Source organism: Triturus cristatus, chromosome 6 (genome assembly GCF_964204655.1).
Source record: "Triturus cristatus chromosome 6, aTriCri1.1, whole genome shotgun sequence".
NCBI lineage: Eukaryota > Metazoa > Chordata > Amphibia > Caudata > Salamandridae > Triturus > Triturus cristatus.
This window is the reverse complement of record NC_140589.1, coordinates 563,630,537-563,653,840: the sequence shown is the minus strand read 5'-3', so window position 1 is coordinate 563,653,840 and position 23,304 is coordinate 563,630,537. Positions and strand designations below refer to the sequence as shown.

Genomic DNA, 23,304 nt, shown 5'->3' with positions numbered 1-23,304 from the left:
TGCACAGATGCATCATACGCAGCAGTGTGTCACTATGCACAGATACATCATGCGCAGCAGTATCATTCCTCATGCACAGGTACATTATAAGCAGCATAATACGCAGCAGTGTGTCATTCTTCATGTGTGTCATTCCCCATGTACAGGTACATCATACGCATCAGTGTGACATTTCGCATGAACAGGTTAATAAGTATCAACTACTGCGGCTCATCTACTACCTCTTTTTCTAGTACTCCAGCTTGCAGCCATATTTTCAATAGCAACCTTCAAAATACTTATTCTAATTAAAATTAAGAAATGCACGTTCTTTATAGACTTATACATAAATACCTTACTACAGATAACATAAAAACAACTTTTGATGCACAAAACTCGAATGCCCGCATGACAATCTTTACAAACGTTAACACTGAAATTATATGTGCATGCAACTTTTCCTATATGTTGCATTACATATAACAATTTAACATCACATAGTGTGCTTCTATTTGAACTACGTCAACATGCCTCCCCTCGTGCTGCCTTCTCCGCTTGCCCAGATGCACTCATTAAAAGCTTGAATTACCGGCTTTCTCAATGAATCATTAACGTGAAGAGGGGAATGATACAGCCATTTCAACGTACATTTCTCATTGTCAAAACGTGCATGACAGGGCTATCTATATCCAAATGTTATTTTTTTTTTAAAAAAAGGGAATAAACAATGTGGCCACCTTGCCCGCTTTATTTACTTCACAGTGGGACTGTCACAGACCCCTGGCAGCATATGACACTGGCTGGCATGAGTTGAGGGGCGATGGCCTATCGAGAACGCCACCCAGAGAAGCGGCCCTCGACTTCCTACCACCCCAACTCTCTGTCTGTCGATAGTGCTTGCGGGATTGCCGTAGAGCACCATGGAGGCACTAGATTAAACAAATCCGAGGTAATCGCCAGGGTTAACGAAAATATGCACATGCAATTTCTTCGAGGGCTCTTAAATTGGGCAGTTTATCGTAAAACAACCCGAGGTACAGGATGTTGACGAGCAAACAACAGTTTCAAATATGACTTTCAACCTGGACGTCCCTGAGCATGCTTGCTAATAAACAAGGTCATCTATCTTTAACAAAAAAGAAATCACAAGGGGTTTGCTGCTTCGGCAATTAACATATTTTTCTGTTGACTTTTCTCTCAAGGCCAGGCTAAATATGATACATTACTCGCAATTGTAAACCGAGGACTGTTGGCAGCCTCAGAAGAGAGTCCTTGGTCGCTCGGAGCCCAGATAGCTGCAGCATTTCAATGATGTCAAATAGTAAAACCTTCACATCCCCCCGGGCCCTTTGTTCCGCCAGGCGCGCGCGGGCGACAGTCACAAGCCCTTTCCATTCAGATAATCATAGGCTGCAGATACCGCCGCTGATTCGCGCGGGCCCCGCCTTGTTTGGTTATGAATGAAAACACTCCAGAGCAAATAAAGTTCAAGGCGATTTCGCTGCACAGGGTCACAGGCTGCCGTTCAACTTGGAGCGGGTAATAAAAAGCGCAGGGCGCCTACCGGTTTGGCAAGGACAGCCCGCGGGCCTAGACGCACGCACACGCGGCGCAGGGAGGCAGGTGCTGCGCGCCGGCTGGGGCTCAGACGGCGCAGGCAGCTCGAGGAGCGACATGGCCTGTGATGGGAGGCATGCGAGCGTTGGCAGATGTCAGTGCAAGGCCGCTCCTCCTGACAGCATCTTGCTCGGTATCCTCAGCGCGGAGCAAAGGTCAGAAGGAAGATGGCGACCTCGCGCGGAGCAAAGGTCAGAAGGAAGATGGCGACCTCCTTCCCTCCGCTACCACCAGCAGCAGCGCAGGTCTCCGACTCGGGAGGGCTGCCCCTGTCACGAGAACCGCCAAGTGGTCCTTAAGTCCCCGGAGCTCACCTGCAAGCGGGCCTCGGAGGTGCTTCTGAAGACCGCGGCCTTCATCCAGAACCTGCCCTCTTTCTACCAGCTGCCAGCGGGGGACCAGCGGCTCTTGGTGCAACAGTGCTGGGCCCCGCTCTTTGTCCTGGGACTGGCTCAGGAGAAGGTGGATTTTGACACGATAGACCTTTCGGCACCCAGTTTGCTGAAACAGATCCTCATGAACCAATCTGACACTGAGGATGACATACGGAAGCTTGGCCCTCTTGGCGCGCCGTTCGCAGAAGTTCAGAGGATGAAGAGTTTCATGGGCAAGTTGTGGAGCTTGGACATCTGCGCAAAAGAATACGCATACCTTAAGGGCATTGTTCTCTTTAATCCAGGTAGGAGCTCCCGAAATATTTGTAGCACAAAAGCAACGCAGGTGCAAACCTGAGCAGATAATTGCACTGGAAATGTAGAAATCGGGTGTGCATCTGTAGAGGGTTTGCTCACACAAACACACTCGATAGGCTTCATATACAATGTATATATTGACACAAAACGAGAAGGATGTTGTATCTAGAATGTACGCTTATGTTGCAATGTGACTGTAGACATCACAGTGTAGCACGTATGAGGCCTAAGTCTATGCTGAACAAATATTGCTCCAGACATCTCATACTGGGCGCAGGTGGATCATTGGGTTGGTGTAAGTTGTAAAATTGTAAAAACGCCTGCTGCTGGTATAGCACAGCCGCAACAACACAGGCGTGTCATCCTTATCCAGCCCTTCAGCCTTCGGAGGATGATCAATTGGGTATTATTCAGTTGTATTAAAAGTACAGTCAAATATGTAGAATGCTTTTAACCTGCACGCTAAGATTGTAAGGGGTGATTGTTTGAGCTTTTTATAAGGCAGACAAATATAAACTAACACTAGCATTAAGCACATGAAAATAAAGTAAAACCCAAAAAGGAGCCATTATGATTTTAAATGGAGCGTTTGCTTCCCTACCTACTTCTTGCCTGTGGCAGCCAAATATTTGCAGCGCTGCATAGCAGATACATAGATTGCTAATGACAACCAGGCTGCTGTCCATCGTCTTGTTGGTGCGTGTAAATGAATGTGTTATATTGCTGCGGATGACTCGTTCAACCAATCACAAAATGAGTAACCGCCAAGATAAGTTTATGATTCGCACTTTAAATATTTTCAGTACAGCACAAGAACATGAATGCTCAAATAGGGGATGGGCCGCTGTGTTCTTTACCACACCGGACACCGTTTAAATTGTTGTCAAAATGTCCCAGACTTGGCCAAACAAATATCATTTGATGACTCGATGTCTTGTAAAACTGGGCGAGTACCAGAAAAAACAAAATACGAAAGAAGCAGAAACAATCAAAGATACTAACATAAAAAATACGCTTTCTGCGCCCTCCTAAATGCCACTTTTAAATTGCATTGATTGGCCTTTCTCTTGGTCCAGTATCAGTCTCTGTTGCTCATGTGTCTCTCTGCTCGTCAACATGTTTCTCGACAGTGTGTTCTTCACTAGCTGCAAGTCTCTGTTCTCACTCATATTTTTTGTAACGCTTTCTTATGACAGATCATTATTTCGCAGCGCTGTTGTTGGCGGAATTGGTGACATTTATTTGATTAACCAACCAAAATCCATCTTGAATGAGGCCGGTCTGAAATTGCTGGCAGTCGGATATTTCGTGTAGTAGATCGGATTGCGCTTTTACATTCATGTTGTTTCTACTTAGCCCCAACGCTCGTTTGCCAGACCCCTTTTCTCCTTCGTGATCGATTTTGCACAATGCATCGATTTTATATAACCAGCAGTCAGTGCATCCCAGTGCGTTATTTGGAAAAGCCTATATGATTCTCCTTTCACAATTGTGTCTTTCCAACATTTTGCAGCACTGTCGGGCTTTGCGCGATGTAGTAAAAAAAACATAAAGCGAACAATTACTGGTTGTGAGGAGGTCACGATAAACATCAGTGTGGACTGTGGTACCCACCAGCAGCGCACACTCCATTCAACTACTTTTCAGCGTGAATGGCACCTACTCAGGAGGGTCAGAGGGTGCGCTCGAGTCTATGCCCATTCAGTCATTGGCCGCTTTGCTAAAAATGTCAACAGCACTTCCACATGCTGTCAATCGAGATAGGGCTTTGGCATTCTGGCCCATGCTCACCAAGACCCAGACTGAGACTTTTCACACACCACAAAAGGCTCAAGGGACACAATATTCCTGGGAGGACAGTCTTGGGGAGAGCGGAACCCGAGTCTGGCTTGGCTCTAAGACCCAAAGCCCGAATTGAGCCATGAAAAGCACGCCGTACTGGGAAGTACTTGTAGCCCGTTAAAACCAGTTCCTCTCTCTCCCTCCTCTCGCCTCTCATCTTTCTCTTGCCTCTCTGTCTTTTTTCTCTCTCTTTTTTCGAAGCACCAACTATGCCAGATGTAATTATCCGGGGAAGCTGAAGAAAGTGACGGAGGTGCCAGCGGCAGCCCTGGGCCCTCAAAAACCGACCTCCAAGGGCTCCAGGCCTCCAGCCCACTGGGGAAATGCCCAGTGACATAAACGGGCAGTCCGACCCTGCTCAAAAGATGTAAATCAAACAACAAATGTCATGAAAAAATATGCTAAAAACCTAAAAACGTCTGTGTCTTAAGTACATATGATTATATTGCTAAATTGAGTGACATTTATTGGAAGTGCTATGTTTTTTAAAACATGAGACATTCATGGCCCAAGGCATTGAAGACTATACGTTTCGTTTTTTGGGGAGTTTTATGTAGCGCAAACTACACCCAAAGGTACCAGATTGCTTTACAGGAGCACCAGTACAGACGGACACATTCATTTTGTACATTTTCTGTTAGGCACGGGGAGATTAACCCCTTCAGTGCCCCGCCCTTTCCCCCTCCTGTGCCGGGCATTGTATTAGCGGGCGGGGTCCATGACGAGATAGTCTCGTCATGGGCACAGCGCAACCGCGCTCCATGACGAGACTATCTCGTCATGGGCATAGAAGAGGTTAAGTGATTTGCCCAGAATCACAGAATGTTGAGCGTCCCTGCCGAGAGTCGAACCCAGTTCCCCAGCTTTGAGGTCGACTGTTCTAGCTGTTAGGCCACATCCTCTCCCCTTTTGCCATGAGTTATCAAAAATTAAACATGACTGAGCCAACAAATTATCTGGGAGAGCGGAGTGTTGGGTCTCGATTGTCTCTCTCTAGCTCCCGTCTGCCTATTTCTATATCTCAACTTCTCTTCTCTCTGCCTACCTCCAACTCTAACTCTCTTTTCCCAGTGTCATCATAAGGATTTTAGGGGCTACTGCAAACACATCTTTCAACTGTTTTTACGTGAACTTCTTTTGGAAAAAATTGTTTGCCATTAAGCAAGCTCCAATTAGAAGAAAATGAGTAATAAAATTCAAAGTTGTTACAAACGGAGGCCCTAAAAATCCTGACACTGGACTACGGCAACGCTCCCTTCGCTGGAAGCAATAAGAAACTCCTCTGCAAACTCCAGACTGTCCAGAAAGCCAAAGCCAGACTGATCCTCAACATCCCCCGTTGCAGTCACATCACCCAACACCTGCGCAATGTCCACTGGCTTCCAGTCGAAAGAAGAATAACCTTCAAACTCCTCACTCACACATACAAGACCCTTCACAACAGTGGACCCACATACACGAACAGTCGCCTCTCACACGCACCCAAAAGACACCTTTGATCGGTCCAGCTCCCTCTGGCCACCGTCCCCGGTATCAACAAGACTAGAATGGGAGGAAAGTCCTTCTCCTACCTCGCTGCCAAATCCCGGAACACCCTCCCCCTCCACCTTCAGCAATCTCTCAAATTGCCCCTGTTCAGGAAGGACCTCAAGGCCTGGCTCTTCGGATGACCCCAGCACTCAATGGAGCCACCCTCCTCTTGCCCCCAGTGCCTTGAGACCCTCACTGGTGAGTAGTTGCGCTTCACCAACCCTGCTTGATTCATTGACTGGTGCCTAGGTCATGCTGCAAAGCCAGGATTGATCCCAAGTTTTTTGGTTTCACATGTGCAGTTTATCCACTAAATGGATGTCTCTTCCTCTCTCCTGTTACATCAAAGGTTAATGGTTTATCTTTAATTCTTGGTTCATGAGGTTAGAGCGTAGGTGTCAGGGCAGCTTGAAAGCTCGGCCTGTTTTGGGCTTAGGGGTCCATGAGGACCTCGATCTGAGCCACAGCTAGGCCTTTGATACAGGCCTTCAGAAGCTCACCCACCTGCACCCAAAATGTTTCAGTTTGGTATGCTCTCTATTTATATAGCCTTTATTTTTTTTTAAATGTGAAGCCAGATTATTTTACGTTAACCAGATATAAGTGGGGTTGTTGTAGAGCACATATCTTGTACTAAATTACTTCAGCGTGTCATGGTTAAGGAAAACAATAGCGAAATTAAGTGATGGGCAAGGATCACACTGTTTGGGAGAAAGGTGGGATTGGAGTTCAGGACTGCATGTTTTGCAGTTCAGAGACTGTAGGATTACAGCCTTCTCCCTTCCGTTTAACGCCAAAGGCCAGTGCTTTGTGTTAAGTTATTCAATTAGTGTTAACATGTGGGGTTCAATAATGACAGTTATCCCTGATTGATTGATTAAAACTGATACTAAACACACCTTCATGCATGTGCATGGGCGCAGTCATAAGATTTAAAGATGTGTTTTTCTATTTAAAGTGTTCCCACAACCACCGAATCTCAAACACAGGGATAGAACATGTCTGTCAAAAATCACACTGCAATTCCCAAGCCCCTCCTTGAATAGACATAACCTAAGGGACAAACGCCGAAGGGGCTTCATGACCTCTTTGTTTTTGTTAATTATTTCATTTCGGTCAATTAAGTGTTGAGACTCTCCTTAAATTTATTAATTTTTTTTAAAGATTTTTATTAAAGTTTTCAATCAGTGCAATGAAGCCAAGTACTGAGAAAAGTAAAAGGACCCAATCCTCAGTGTACCTATCAGGAGAAATCCGTTCTTCCCACGCTTCCCCCCTAGACCCCCAACCCTCCACCCTCTCTACCCCCACCCCCCCTGTCAGTGCGCCCGCGTCAACCCCTTCTTCACTTCTGCTGGGGGGGACCCGGGGTCCAGGAAGTCCGAGCCCAAGGCAATCCCAAGGGCATGTCCACTGTTCAGTTGAGACTCTCCTTAAATTGTTCTTTTTCTGAAGTCAGAAAGCCAGCAGTAACATTAACATAAAAAAGCATCTCATTTTAGGAGAAGCTGAACACCTCAATAACCGCAATAAAACACTTAAACAAAGAGGTATTGGATTCCCCACAAAAACTGTTCCTCCGCTTCCAACGCTTCACGGAGGCTTCAGCAATGTGCAGCATGGCTCCACATTGATGCTGACACTGTTTACGTTCAGTTTCCACTGCAAAATCCTTTGGGTGATATTTTCTGCTACATTGCCCTGCTTCGAAATCTTCGAAATCTGGAGGTTGGGGTAACCTTTCAGTCCCCGACAGGTTCTACACCTATGTTCAGCCCTTCAAACAAACCCCCAGAAAAGAACAGAACAGTATTTATATACAGGGAGCAGCCAGTCTTGGCCTCGCCTTGCAAGGGACAGTCCCGTCTGAAGTCAATGGCCAGGTCCTCTTACAATAGAAGCGCACACATCCCTCTTAGAACAGAAATACAAAGAACCCTAGGAAAGTTTCAGCGTTGTTGGGCCTCATCAGTGAGGTGCGGCTTGAATCCAATGGCTCAATGAGCTTGGGACCCACATCAGCCAGAACCCTCTTAGTTAGGGAGACTCTGACAGCCCATATAGATGGATGGAATGCTTGAAGTAGTCTCAGTCACTTCTGATCACTCTGGGCTGCATTCCAGTCCATCATTTTTAGCAGACTGTGTAGAATCAGATATGGACCAGCCATAAGCAAACACAATAATTAGGTAGCTATAAGCAGCTTCATGCTTGTTATATTGCCACAATTGCACTTTTTAACTGCATATCTTGCACTTGTTTTACCTCACTGTTCTTAAATTCTGATTTTTCTTAAAAACGCTGTTGACTCGCGTTGCACAGCCTGGGGATGCGCTGAGTGCACTTTTCATTGGTTGGGGGGAACAAATTGAAGATTAGGTAGGCGGAGTCTGTAGGAGCTCCTGCCCTTTATAACACTGGCGGCAGCACGGACGCACAGGTAGCTAGAGGTAGCTTTGTGTCTGTTATAGTGCCACAATTGCACTTTGCTTTTTAAATGTATAAATTGCACTTGTTTTACTTGATTGTTCTTAAAGTTCGGTTCTTCTTAAAAAATGCTGTTGTTGACTCGCATTGCACCAGCTGGGGTCGCGCTGAGTGTGGTTTTCATTGGTTGGGGGGAGGAACCAATTGAAGATTAAGTGGGCGGAATGTGGAGAAGAGCTCCTGCCCTTTATAACATTGGCAGCAAGACCGTCTGCACCCGTCCGCTGCCGTCTGGGGACAGGGGCCAGTCACTAGCTGGTCTACTCGTTTGGGGATCTCAGAAATGTCTTTTTGGAAAGCTATCAACTAGAGTCATCCACACTTTTAAAACACAACAATCTATGCAATCTTAATCAGAATTTACGTATGGTTTAGTCGCTTAACCAGATTTTAACCACCAATTTAACTAGTGATAACAATGCCATCCTTGTGCCTATTAGTAAGTCCTTGCCTGAACTTCTCAAGTGGAACACCAACCATCATACAGATCACTTAGCTTAACGCGCAGTCGTTGGTAAAGCATCAACTGGAGATTTTCACTTTTGCTTAATTCTGAATTTCGAGATATCCTATTTATGATAGAGAACTGGTTGACGGATAGTTCTGTGCCAGATATCTTAGAAGCCCTCCCTGAAAATTTGTATCTACTTAACACCAATTGGTCACAGGGGAAAAAAGGTGGAGTGGTTGGGGCAATTGTCAAAAACACCTTATATTTGATAGACTTACCCCGATATCGATTCCAATGGTGGACACTATCGTGATCAAACTTGATTACCCTACATCTTCGCTGCTATTTGTCCTCATGTACAGACCTCTGGGATATATGCAGAACTTCCCCTCCATCTTTTGGGTGAGTCGCTATTCGCGCTGGCCATTGATCACACAAAAATTCTACTCCTTGGTAATTTTAATTACTGGGCGAATGAGGTCATTGGTGCTCAAACGTCTTTAGACCTGACTGATATACTAACCAGTTTCAATTTTGAGCAACACGTTTTTGGACCAACTCACACTAAAGGTCATACTTTAGATCAGGTTGGGTCCTCCAGTTTAACCATAGCTAAACTTACTGTTCCCCCTTGCATTTGTTCCGACCATCATACTCTCTCCCAAAAACTGGAAAGGTACAGATCTCAATTTGTTTTGAAACACACTGACTCATTCTTTACCTACTCCCACTAAGAACACGGAGGTCTACAAAGAAGTAATATCGGACTGGCTACGAGGAAGTAATATCGGACTGGCTAATGGGAGCCAGCAATATTCATGCTCCTCTCTGAAAAACGAAACTTATCCATTGGCATGAAGCGTCCAAATAGTTTTCAGCAGAGTCGAAAGCTGCAAAACTGGAACTCCGGCAGGCAGACCGGAAATGGCGTAATACCTACCTGCCTGAAAGTTTTCGCCTAACGACTAAAAGCATATAAAAAAATTATTCTGCATGCAAAATCTATCTTCTTTTCAAATAAAATTCTCAATTCTAAAAATAAAACTAAGCTCATCTTTGAGATGGTCAGATAACTTTCTAATCCCGACAGACTAACTCTACCTGTGGTTCCCACTCAAAATCTATGTAATGACTTGTACTCTTTTTTCATTCAGAAAATAAAAGTAATAGATGACAGTATCCCATTCAGTATATGAACCATTGCCACATTACCGGAAGACAGAAATTACATGACACTCTTTGCCTTTCCTGTTATTAGGAAATAGCATCTTACTAGGTTGATGGCCATAGTCAAATCAGGCTCTCTGAATAATATCTGCCACCCACATGTTCAAAAAACACATTTCTCCTGCCTTCCTGATACAGTCATCTCTTTTCCTAATTTATCCTCTAGCCAGGGCAAGGTCCTTCATTCTTTTAAGGAGGCTGCCGTGCTCCCTCTTTTTAAAAAAACCTGCGTAGGACCCCACCATATTAAAGAATTATAGACTGATTTATTTTCTTCCCTATTTAGGAAACTATTAGAGACTCATGTTGCCCAACATCTTTGTTCTTTTATGGAGGAGCCTGGCTTCCTCAACTCCCATCAGGCTGGCTTTCGTCCTGCCCCTTCAACAGAGACAGTCATCTTCGCTGTAATGGATGACATGAGGAAAGAAGCGGATAACGTTACCACTCCGGCTCAGATCCTATTAGATCTTTCAACAGCCTTTGGCATGGTCGCCCATGCTATATTGATCGACCGTGTCAGCACCAAAGGATTGCAGGGTACTGCCCTTGATTGGTTGGCCTCATTTATTAAAGACTGGGTCCAATCGGTCTATCTTCCCCCGTTGCGCTCAGCTAAGGTTCATCTAAATTGCGGAGTACCTCAGGGATCCTCTTTATCCTCTCATTTGTTTAATCCTTATATTCGCCCTCTGATACATTCCTTTCAGGAGAAAAAGGAGAAAACACAACTACGCTGATGATATGCAGTTGATTTTCACCATTGACATTACCATGGAATCTAAGGTATTCTTTCGAAATACCATGCTTTATATTCGGCACTGAATGAATAGTAACCAGTTGAAGTTAAACTCTGACAGAACTTAAGTTGTGGTCATGAAGAACAAACAGAATCCCTCCCTCTGGCCCCTGAGATGAGATCCCCTTGCATGTCCAAGAAAACTGTGAACAGTCTTGGGATTCTCATTGATGAGGATCTATCCCTAAAACATCAGATAGGAGCTGTGGCTTCCTCCTGCTTTCTCCAACTTCAGAGAATAAGGAAAATTAGGAGATACTTCACAGTGGAAGCTGTCATCAAAATTCTTATTGCCTTAGTGATACCTGGATTGATTATGTATGTCAACGCGCTTTGTCTGTGACTCCCTGTTGGCGTAAACCACATGTTTCAATTAGTTATAAATCAGGCAGCCTGGCCGGTCTTCTGTCAGCCTAGACACTATTACACTAAGCCTTTGATGAAAAAAGCTACACTGGCTTCCAGTATTCCGATCAGCGGTTCGGGCTGCAGTCATGTTCAAAATCCCTATGGGAAATTGCTTAGGGAAAAAGAGTTTTGAGATACCCGCTTTTTCTTGGCTCCTGCTTGATGAATGACCCCCGAAACTTTAGAGACAGCAGCTGAACCAACTGCTGTAATAAATTTGAAAAGTTCATAAATTCATCAGACGGCACCAAAGGTATTGGCAAAACAAAAAACGCTTTTCTTATGGAAACAAGGTCCCAACTATAACTAACTTCTGGCGACCGCCAGTAGATAATATTTAAAGGTGCTACGGTGCCTCCATTGCACCTTCCTGCTCAAAACCAACCCCGAGAGACGTTTTCCTCCAGCATACATGGAAAGAGTGAAAAACGAGGAGAAATAACAATATTTCTCCTCGTTACGCCTTCTTTGGAGCGGTGTAAGGTTTTTGTGCAGCCCCAGGTTTACGTAATTAAGTAAATCTGGGGCAGCGTCAAAATCCATGGGTGCTGTGTGGGAAAACCCACTGCAGTGCTCATGGAGCGCCGCCGTGATGCAGAGCAAGGCAAGGCAGCGACTTGCACAGCTGTGTCTTACTCCATATCTATGAGGCCACGCAAAGCCATGCAGAATTGCTCCGGCGGCGTAAGCCTCTCATAAATAGGCCCCTCGGAGCCTAAAATAGAGGCGCACCAAGCATTCCTCTTTCAGCTTTACTGTCGCTGATTTTTGAGGGGCGCGTTAGTCATGCAGATTGTGTCAGGCATACTGTTACTATAGTGTTGCTAAGGTGAGCGCATTACTGGAAATAATTCAAGTAAATCACCCTTCCTTCTCAATGCAGCAAAAATGTGCTTGTAAAACGCAGTAGTTTATATTGTTTTGTGAATATACATGTTGAGAAGCCCCATCTTTTTTAACCTATGCTATTTTTCAAAATACTAGAGAAACGTTATGCTCACAATGTATCATTTAGCAGTGCATTTTGAAAAAAAGACCAAACATAGGATTCTTCTAAAAATACTTACGAAATTATCTTTTTAAATTTCCCCATTCAAATATTTTTCAGACATTTCTGTGAAAAGATAAATATTTGATATTGACGGCCTCTGTCAAACCTGGCATATTTTGCTCGGAACTTATGTATTTAAATATAAATATTGCAAAACAATTGAATGGCGATGATGAATAACCCCACGTTTGTGCTTCTGAAAACCCAGTCTTTCTTCACGTGAACAAAATGTACTTTTAAAACGCAACGTGTGCATCCAGTTGTAAAGATAATGCAGCAGCAGAGAATACTCAAAACCTGCCACCCACAGACACAAAACCAAAAGCCGATACCAATTGTTCTCGAAATTCAGGCGCGGGATACGCATGTCGTTTATTTATTACTTCTAAATTAACCCACATTTTCACGGCTTAAAATTTTAAAAACAAGCTTATTTAGCACCAGTAAGAAGGCTGGATGCATTTAAAACGGTGACAGCAACAGGTGGAAAAATAAACAATGTCAGTTAGGACTGCGTCAACGAAAGTCGAACATTTCAAGCAGGCCTGTCATAGCCTACTTTATGATGGAGCGACAATTAACCATGAGGTGACAATGGAGTTGGTGTGACTTGGTATAAGCTTGAGTTGTGGCCATGCAATAGTAGTAGAAAACATACAGACACAGAGCACTAGTTCATTACATTTCAAAAAAGAACTTAGAAAATCAGCCAACTAAATAATAATGACTATTTTACACAGTCTTGTTTATTTATTGGAAGGTTTTGCAAACCGCCATGTCTTACCTTTTGTTACTTCAGAATGTTGACGAAGACATGGTTTAATGAAATGAGATGGAGGTTAGAAAACCCATCCGGTAGGGTGGGTTTCAGAATCGGACATTCAACAATTTCAAACCCTATTCTGTGAGCCAGTGGTGCTGGCATTTCCAGGGGTGGGGGGAGGGGGAAGGGGGGGCGGTGCGGCCAGCAATGTTACACTCACTGAAGTCATAGGGATTGTAAAATATCCACGTCACACAAAGAACAAGTGTAGGAAATTGTATTGTATTGTAATTGCATTTATATAGAACTTACTACCCCTTACAAGGCATCGAAGCACTTTTTCAGCGAGTAGCACACTACTCCAGGACCCATAAAGGATTAGTGTTGAATTAGTATAGTGAAATATGAAAGTAATTTGAGTGGTGGATATTAGGCAGTTATTTAGATTGAGAAGGATAGCGGAGGGATAGAAGAGGGAAAAAGGTTTGCATTTAGATAGCGCTTGTTACCCCTGATGAGGTGTTGAAGTGCTTTTTTGGCAAGTAGTACGCTACTCCGGAACCCATAAAGGATTAGTGGTGAATTAGCATAGTGAAATACGAAAGTAATTTGAGTGGTGGATATTAGGCAGTTATTTAGATTGAGAAGGATAGCGGAGGGATAGAAGAGGGAAAAAGGTTTGCATTTATATAGCGTTTGTTACCCCTGATGGGGTGTTGTAGCGCTTTTTGGGCAAGTAGCACGTTACTCCGGAACCCATAAAGGATTTGTGCTGAATTAGTATAGTAAAATATGAAAGTAATTTGAGTGGTTGATATGTTAGTCAAGTCAAGTCAAGAATACTTTATTCGGTTTTAAAGACAAAAACCATGAAAGTTACAGCATTAAATTACAATTTAAATACACACACAAGAAAATATAAAGGGAGAAAGGTAAACTTAAAATACATCTAGACTCAGTGTTTTCCTAAGTTAAAAAACGTTTTTTAAATAAGTTAAAACTGCGGTAACAGTAAGAACAGTGTCCATTATCTCTGGAACTCTAAGAAAGCCAAGCGACATTTGTTAATTTTCCATTCTTTGAGGAGTGGAATAATGTATGTCTTACGTGGTAAGGTATAAAAGGTGCAGAAAAACAGAATATGAATATCTGACTGGGATGAAAAGTCATCACACGGACATAATGGTAAGCTCGGTGACCAAGAATTCATAACTGGAAAAGACAATAATCTAAAAACAATAGACAATCTAAAACGAGTCAAGATAAAACGTTCATAATTAGACATCGGCAAAGTTAAGTATGGCTGCAGACTACTGCTCGTTAAGAGGGAAAAATGCAGACACACAGATTTTTTCTTCAATTCCTCTTGGCTTCTATTTTCAATAAGGTAATCCAGGGATAGCTTGGACAAAAGGTTCCTGGATAAACCTTCCATTGAGGATGGATCTGCAAAATGGTGTTGGCGACCAATTTTGGCAAAAAATAATTTAATGTAATTTAGCCAATCTAAACGGTCCACATTTTCCAGTTTTATAACATCCCGAAGGATGGCTCGATTCAGGGAGCACTCATCAGTTGTCCAGACCCTGTGCCACAAAAGAATAGGTTGAATTCTGATCAAATCAGATATATAGTTTAGGCCAAGTTCAGAATGACAAATGTAGGTCGCGACACATTGGGGGACTCTCAAAACGTGTCTCAAGAACCTGTTCTCAGCTTTCTGAAGTAGATCAATGTTAGTGTGGCCCCAGAGGCCCGAGCCATACATAGCAACCGAGGTACATGTAGCTTTATAAATAGTTAAAATTTCCTTAATTGGTTTCTTTCCCAGTTTTTTAATAAAATTCATTAGGGCCATTATAGTTTTTTGAAACAAGAGAGTTCTAGCCTTTACCGCGTGAGACCACACCCCAGTTTCATGGAACAGTACGCCAAGGTATGGGAAGATAGAGGTAGATTTCAATAGGACGTTATTTAAAAACATTCTTTTTGCATGATTACCAGGTTTAGTGCCACAGTTCATTGAAAAAGTTTTAGTGCAATTAACTTTTAAGTCTAGACTAGACATAAAGCACTCAAAAGATTTTATCAAATTTTGTAGAGCCACGGGAGTGCGGGCCATTAAAACCGCGTCATCCGCATACAGGAGCGCGGGGACAAACCTCCCCCCAACCTTAGGAATGTCCCCGCGATCACTCAGAAGATGACGCTCAAGGCCATTAATATACAACAAGAATAAAAAGGGTGCCAGGACGCAGCCCTGGCGAACGCCCCGGCCAACCTGAAATGTCCTTGTGCATTGACCCTCACGGCCGTAGCGGACCGAAGCTGAGGCCCCTGAATAAAGATCCTTCAAGAAACAAACAATGGAATCTTCCACGCCTATCTCTCTTAAAATGGTCCATAATTTAACATGGGAGACGCAATCAAACGCCGATGAAAGGTCGACGAATGTGAGATACAGGTGCTCCCCCTTAATCCTCAGGTATTTTGATTGTATAATCATTAAGTTTAGGCACTGTTCCAGAGTTCCAATACCCTTTTGAAAACCGTATTGTAAATCGCTCATTATTTTATTTTCTTCTGCCCAGGTTTGCAGTCTGACCAAAATGATTCTCCCAAGGATCTTAACGGACGAATCTAATAGGGAAATTGGTCTGTAGCAGGCGCAGGATTGCCTGTCGCCCTTCTTATAGATAGGTACAATCACGGAGGTGAACCAGGACGGATTTAGGCCCCTAGCCAGTGCTGCATTAAATAATTGCACAAGCATGGGGCCCCAAAGCTCAACATTGTCTTTAAACAGGTCAGCAGGGATTCCATCAGGCCCTGCAGCCTTGCCACCCTTCGTTGCATTCAAAGCCAAGTTGACTTCCTCCAAGTTTACAACCAGTTTAACTGCCTTGTCCACTATATGGGCCCCGGTAGAAATATCAGTAATATGGAGATTATCATGCGGTGTATAAAGACAAGAAAAATGCTTGACCCAATCCTCCTCAGTGATGGCATTTTCTATACGCGCCTTGGTGTTATCATAGAGAAGAGGGGTATTAACAGCCTTCCAGAAGGCAGACGCATCCTTCTGTTGTGACGCTTCACATAGCGCTTCCAGGGCCTCCTTTTTTATAACCATCTTCCTGTTTGTTAGGGCTTCATTATATGCTTTCCTGCAGATTCTTATTTCAGTAGTATTACGTGGTACTTGGTGAATAGCTCTTTTCAGGGAGGTTAAGGAGCTGGTGCAAGCGTTATCAAACCAGCTCCTTTTACCCTTTGCCCTATCATTTGCCACAACCCATAGCTCTTCCTTAATGGTGGAAGCTATTAAGTTAAAATGTTCAATTATCGAATCAGGACTAGAATTGTCGTCCAAGCATGTGGCAAAACTGGTAGAGCAGATACCCAGTAATTTATCTAAAAACCTTTCCGGGACCACCTTATTCCATTTTAAGCTGTACCCGTTTTGTCTACCAAGGACCACGTCCGGAACTACATGAAGCGAAGGCGCGTCCGTTTGTTGGTCCAAAAAAAGATTTTCAATCTCCATAATCTGAGGCAGGTGGTCACTCACTGGCTGGTCTATAATATTGGACTTAATAATTTTATGGCGACAACTATTAGAGGCAATAATAGACAGTGCTCCTCTACCAACAAAAGTTGGCACAAAGATGGAGGGCGTCTGAGCAATTTCATTTACAAAGCCTAAGTCATACATAAACAATATGTCATTTAGTAAATCCCCAATCAGAGAATGTTCGAAATGAGTTGAATTTGTTTCCTGTTCGATAGTTAAACCGCATAAACCCTGTTTACCTTTAGTGCAGAGTTTACAATTAAAATCCCCCCCCCAAACAAACATAACTTCTCTATCGGTTTTGTCTATTTCATAATGTATATCATCCACATATGTTAGTCAGTTATTTGGATTGAGAATGGTAGGGGAGGGGTAGAAGAGGGAAAAAATGGCATTTATATAGCACTTGTTACCCCTGATGAGGTGTTGAAGTGCTTTTTCGACAAGTAGCATGCTACTCTGGAATCCATAAAGGATTTATGGTGAATTAGTATAATGAAATGTGAAATTTGAGAAGTGGACATGTTAGTCTGTTATTTTGATTGAAAAGGATAGTGGAGGGATAGAAGAGTGAAGGATTTAGACTTTTTCTTTTTGTTTGTTTTGAAGGTCATGCAAATGTGCCACGCTCATTCAATAGGAGAGCAGTAAAGGGGTGGTATGTAGTCAGTCGTGCATTTTGGAATACACTGTCGCAAATATGTTAGCAAAACATGGGGCCTTATTTATGAGGTTTTGGCTTAGGGCAGTAAGGAATCTTGCTGCACTGCCCTACGTCAAACCAAAAGGGCAGGAATGCATCATATCTATAAGATACAATGCATTCCTGTCCTTTTCTCCTGTGCTGGCGCAGAATGGGCTGCCATGCCCCAACGCAGGCACCCTTGTGCCATGCTGCAAGAGTGCCTGTGTGAAATATTAGTACAGTTTATTGGCAGGTATTTGCATTTTGTAGTGTGTTAGGAAAAAACTGACAACCTTCAGCCTTTCCTTCCACTCTCAGTACCTCAGCACGGTTATCAGATTGTTCACTTTATAAAACAGAACTAAACATCAATCTCCAGGTTATAAGACTAAGCAGCAATTTTTCAGAAAACAGAGTCAGACATTTGACCTCTATTTTTAAATGCACAGCAAATGTGACAAGATAAACCACAACATTTAAATGCATCTTGATTTCTCCTTCATCTTCCGAACTTCACCACTCCCACCCCCCACACCTCTATTTCTAGCACCTGTGCTCTGATCGGGTCTAGTTGAAAGCACATTCAAATAGCTACGGGGCACATCAACAAGCCCCCGCGTTAAAATTATCGCCGCTTTAGCGTCCGTTTTTGGGCGAAAAGCAGCAATAATTTTAACGCCCTATCAGCATGGACACGCTAACGCGTGAATCAATGTCTTAACGCCCATTTCCTTTGCGCCTTGCCTCGCATCGCTAATGAGATGCGAGGTAGGCGTTCCTGTCTGGAATCCAGCGAAAATAATTGCTAACACGGCTTCCCCCTATTAACAATGAAATCGCTAAGCCGTCTAGCGACATAAAAAGTAGCGCTAACCGGGTATATCGATGGTTTCTTACACCTGCTATTTTTCCTACTTAGGCATATATATCATGGGAGGTGGATTGTTAAACTAAGTCCACATCTCCATATCTACAATGTTTCCCCTAACGCGGTTTTTTATCCCTGGAATTCCTGCGATATTGCCGCTTTCCGCCGCTACTGCCGGGATTTCTATCGCCTCGGCGATGCACGTTGGTAATAGTGTGCTAACCGGGTGATAGAATCCGGCGATAGACGGCGTTAGGAATGTGCACATTAAAGGCGGCCAGCGATAAATATCGCTGCCGCTTGATGATATGCCCCTACATTTTCAAAGAATTTCTGAAGTGCACGTATTGGGTTGAGATCTCAAGTCTGGGTTTAGAAAGTTCCACAATCTAGGGACCTCCACACCATGTGATTTGCCTCTGTGTTTCATTCTCTTGAAAGGTTGTTTGGTCATAAGAGCTTGAACTCAGGCTTGAGGGCCAGAAGAAGGGTAATGCGTCAGACTCAGACCTTTCCACGTGCAGAATTCATTTGCCCTTTGCTGTTTGCCATTTATGGGTTAGATTGGACTAGGTTTTCAGTCGAATATTTGTGTTTATGAAGGTGTTTCCACCCAGCATCATGGTACTCTTATTTTTGCACTCAAGACGAGAGAACCCTGCCAGAGTATGAATTTAGGAACCTGAAGTTACATAAAAAGTTCAGCAAAAAAACATTGAACTTCTAAGCTGTCTTAACAGCAGAATGCATCAAATAGCTATTTATGCCTGGGTTAGTGTCATGCCACGTGTTAAAAACATAACGAATGGTAAATACCTGTGGATGCAAGTGCTAACTTACATTTTTTTAAATTTAAATTTGAACATAGAATCAGAATCCATTAACACTCCTCCAATATCAAGGCAGTCTTGAGAATTATAACTATTTTATGTGAGCCACTAGCGTTTATTTCTGTTTCTAAATCTGATAACTCATTGGTATGGTGTAGAAACAATTGATAACAAAACTCGTTGCCCACTGTTGATATGTCATACAGGCCAGGCTGCCAGGTCTCTTTGAGAGTCAGTCAGCGCAGCTCTGCTGGCTGCTCTAACTGAAAGCAGGAAGCACAACTGCAGGAGGGTGAAGGAAGACAGGGAAGGCGGGGGGTTTGGGTCAAGGGCGGCAGGTAAAGGGGTTTTGTTGTTGTCCTCCTTTGAGACAGGGATAGATAACAGAGGCCATGATATGTATATTTATCCTATGACACTGCCCTTGAGTAGCAGTTGAAAGCAGGAGCAGATGGCTTTGAGGACCGTACATAATATAACATTTTAAATGGGTAAAATGTGAATCACGGAATGATTTTCACTTCTGGGTTCTGAGTGACATCATAGGCAACTCGAATTATGCTCTTGTTGTCTATTTGGCTTTACTCAGAATAACCATCTGTAATTCTGTATATAATGCATGGAATTCTGCAATCCCTGTACACAAACCTGTCTCTAATTTCTTTATAACATGTGACTTGTGATGCAGCCAATCGCCTGTTAAAAAGAAATTATAAAGCAGCTCAACTGTATTAACTTATTATAGTTGAATTCTGACATCACAATGCCTGCTGCCAGAGCCAGCAGCCAAGGGGAAAGGCAGGCCAGGTCACAGAGAATAACTAAAGCAGCTGTTTAAAAAATAGAAATGTTTTTTTTCTGCTCTGTATTTCTAGCTGTACTGTGACAAGCAGAAAGGAAATATTTATGGCAACGTTTACATTTTGCACTTCTTAGGTAATTATAGAAAATATAGAATCTTTCTCTATGCTTCTACACATTCCGAGCTACTTGTATCTTTTTGCAACACATTTTTAACAGCTTTTTTGAGGTGTTTAATTTTACACAAGAGGTTTTAATTATTCATGTTTGCAAACATGCTCTCTCTTTCATATGAAGCGGCAGGGCTTGATTAACCACTAAGCAAAAAAAGCACTTGCTTAGGGCATCAAGGGAAGGGGGACACCACAGAAATTTTCCATTGACGGATTTACCATGTACTTTATCAATAAAGCAGAAGTATACAAAAATAAACATTATTTTCCATCTTACCGTAACTTTTGCTTCATGTCGAAAAAATTTATTTTATTTTTCAGTTTATTGTTGTTTGTATTCTGAATTAGATATATATGGAGGCACCAACATCTTTAAGGGGTTAGGGCCTCTAAAGGACTTAATCCATCCCTGTGAAGGGGCTACGCACCAAGGGCCCGATTCACAGAACTAACTTAAGACAAAATCCTAAACTTACTACCATTTTGGTATTCACAGAAGGCACTAACTCATTTCGGTATTCACAGAAGTTAGGAGTCCTAACTTTAGGACTCCTAAATGCCTTCTGTGAATACCGAAAGTCTTAAAATTAGGATTTTTCTCAATTTAGTAGTCCTAAATCTAAATTTAGGACTACTAAATTGAGAAAAATCCTAATTTTAAGACTTTCGGTATTCACAGAAGGCATTTAGGAGTCCTAAAGTTAGGAGTCCTAAATTTAGGACTACTAAATTGAGAAAAATCCTAATTTTAAGACTTTCGGTATTCACAGAAGGCATTTAGGAGTCCTAAAGTTAGGAGTCCTAACTATACTACTACTAAACTGAGAAAAATCCTAATTTTAAGACTTTCGGTATTCACAGAAGGCATTTAGGAGTCCTAAAGTTAGGACTCCTAACTTCTGTGAATACCGAAATGAGTAAGTGCCTTCTGTGAATACCAAAATGAGTAAGTGCCTTCTGTGAATACCAAAATGGTAGTAAATTTAGGATTTTGTCTTAAGTTAGTTATGTGAAACGGGCCCCAAGGATTTAATTGGTTTGTAGGAAAGGTGATGACCATTTATTATAAGGAATAAAGTACCCCCAGCTGTACATAAGGATATTGCTGGTCACCTCGGAGCTACAAAACCATAAAGGAACTCGGCTTTCGGCTTCATTCATTATAATGTATGGCAGGGGACCTTTCACCCATAGGTATTAGAGGCGCATGATAATAATGTTTATATGGTGCTTCCAGCAAAAGTTTATATAGTCTGTTAGCATTGTTAATAACAGGTGTTACTTTCCCCAACTTAACAGTACTCAGTTCACCAGCTCTAAAAGGATGGATTGCTGAGATAGCGTACCAGGATTCATTCTTGTGCCCTTGAGGTGACAAAAGGCCCTAGAGACAGACATTTAACTCAACCACACCTTCTTGTATGGGGACAGGAATGAGTATAGACTTGCACAATTTGTTCTCTGTAGTGCAATGTCTTGTCTATAAAAAAGTAAATGTTTTATGTTTTAAAAATGGTTGCTTATTGTTGTTGCAGAGGTGTGCGGCCTTCGGTTTCCCCGTTTCGTCCAGACCCTGCAGCAAGAAGCCCAGTACACGCTGATGGAGTTTAGCTCACCGGTCAACAGTAGCAGTCAGGTCCGACTGACGTGGATCCTGGGGTCACTGGCCATCTTGAAAGCCGTCTCTGCTGGGACAATCACCGAACTCTTCTTTCGACCAGTCTCGCTGGACGCTAATGTTGAAGAAGTGCTCTTGGAAACTCTATGTCCTAAATGAAGCAGCGACTGGGCGGCATGGGACTTCCGAGTGGTCTTTTGGGAATAGCAGGTTCTAGCAATGGAGAGGGGAAAAAGCAGGCCCAGTACAAAAAAATGACTGAGACCTCAACAAGCAAAGACTTTAAGCTTATTGCATCTAAGAAAGCTCCTATTTATTTTATTTTTATAGCTGATGGTGGTAATGAAGACTCGAACGCATAGGAAATAATACGTACTGCTCGAAAGTCAGAGTTGGTTTGTGTTTTGAGGCAAGTGGCGCTCTCTGGCGAGACAGATCTAAACACGCTGGTGATTGCATTCTTCCTGCTGCTGGCCAAGGAGGATTCGTTGTTGATGTGTGTGACAATTATGGTTTGAGGGTAGTGCTATCAAGCCTCTGTACCCTTCCTGACAGCAGGCCACACCAATGCGATGTATGGCATACACTATGGACATGGCTCTATTGCTATAGCAATGCAGACAGGGCTCCTATAAGTACATAGCGCTGCCTGAAGTGAACCGCTGCAATGTCTCCATTTGATCTTTCAAGGAACACTTTCATCTATTTTCTTTGGCGACGTGGAGGGAAAATCGGGCTTTGCAAATTTGAAACCTTTCCAATTGTAAGTTCAACTCAGATGATTTTAGTAAGTAGCATAGCAAATACTTACAATTCATTAAACCCCCAGGGTCATCGTCACTCAAATTTACCCCTCACCAGCAGCCCACTTCACTCGTATTCATCTTGTCCCGCACGTTTCTCACACACCCTATCACACAACAGCAACATCACGTCTCCTCGCAGTGACATGCCTCTTCACACAAACACCACTTCACGGATAACTCCACTCTCCCTCCATACATAAAACTCTTCCTCGCAGGCCACCACTACCAGATATCCCCTCACTCAAACACCCCTCTTTCACGATGGCATGCTCAGGCAGACACCAGTCCTCATGCACATCTCCCCCACAGAGTCTCTAACACAGAAAGCGCTCCTCACACAGACCCCCGTCAGTGACGCTCCTTTTCACAGACATACTTCACATGGAAATCGCTCCTCAGCACACATCTCTCCCTTCTCACACAACACACACGCCCCAAAACAACTATTTCATATAAATAATATAGGCCATGATATGTATATCTACCCTATTACACTGCCCTTGAGTAGCAGTGGAAAGCAGGGGCAAATGACTTTGAGGTCCATACATAATATAACATTTTAGAGGGGTAAAAAGTGAATTACGGGATGTTTTTCACCTCTGGGTTCTGAGTGACTGGCTATTGGAAAGGGCCAAATGGAATCTCACTTCACCTTCCAGCTCCAAATATTTCAATTCAAGTTTTACAATGCTCTAATGTTGAACTCCTAACGTTTCGATTAACGTTTCTAAATTGATTTTTTATTGCTGTGTGACCGGATAAAATAATAAAACAGGTATTTCCGTTTTTAGTACTACTTGTCTGGCTATTTTAAAATTTGTCCGTTCACAAATTTATTTTAAAAAGTCAGAAATCCACTCGTAGATTCTCTACTACCTCTTAAGTAGATATATGTCTGTGTGGAGATATACAAAAATCCATAGGAATAGTCGTGGGAATGTATGCATGTTACACATTTCCAGGAGCATTCCTCCTCAGTCCTCACTCTTTCAGATGGCTCACAGGTTGGAAAATCCTCCAGAATCCCACACGAGTACATGAAGCAATCTTTTTCTTTTTTTTCTGTCTGCATAGAAAAGTCTCTGCGCGTATTGTTGTAGAAT

The 23,304-nt window shown here is 42.9% G+C and overlaps 1 protein-coding gene across 1 annotated transcript; it reads left to right on the top strand.

Annotated features, from left to right (window-relative positions):
• Positions 1-1,475: 1,475 nt before the first annotated feature.
• Positions 1,476-22,992, top strand: LOC146817403 (nuclear receptor subfamily 0 group B member 2-like). Its single transcript, XM_085611010.1, has 2 exons — positions 1,476-2,275; positions 21,313-22,992. Exons 1-2 carry the CDS (start codon positions 1,654-1,656, stop codon positions 21,552-21,554), a joined length of 864 nt encoding a protein of 287 aa, XP_085467136.1. The 5' UTR covers positions 1,476-1,653; the 3' UTR covers positions 21,555-22,992.
• The last annotated feature ends 312 nt before the right edge of the window (positions 22,993-23,304 follow it).

Bases quoted from the DNA above. Each gene is read 5' to 3' on its own strand.
- LOC146817403 (XM_085611010.1), top strand. From the start codon at position 1,654: ATGGCCTGTGATGGGAGGCATGCGAGCGTTGGCAGATGTCAGTGCAAG. The intron at 2,276-21,312 runs GTAGGAGCTCCC...TTGTTGTTGCAG, and splicing joins CATTGTTCTCTTTAATCCAG to AGGTGTGCGGCCTTCGGTTT.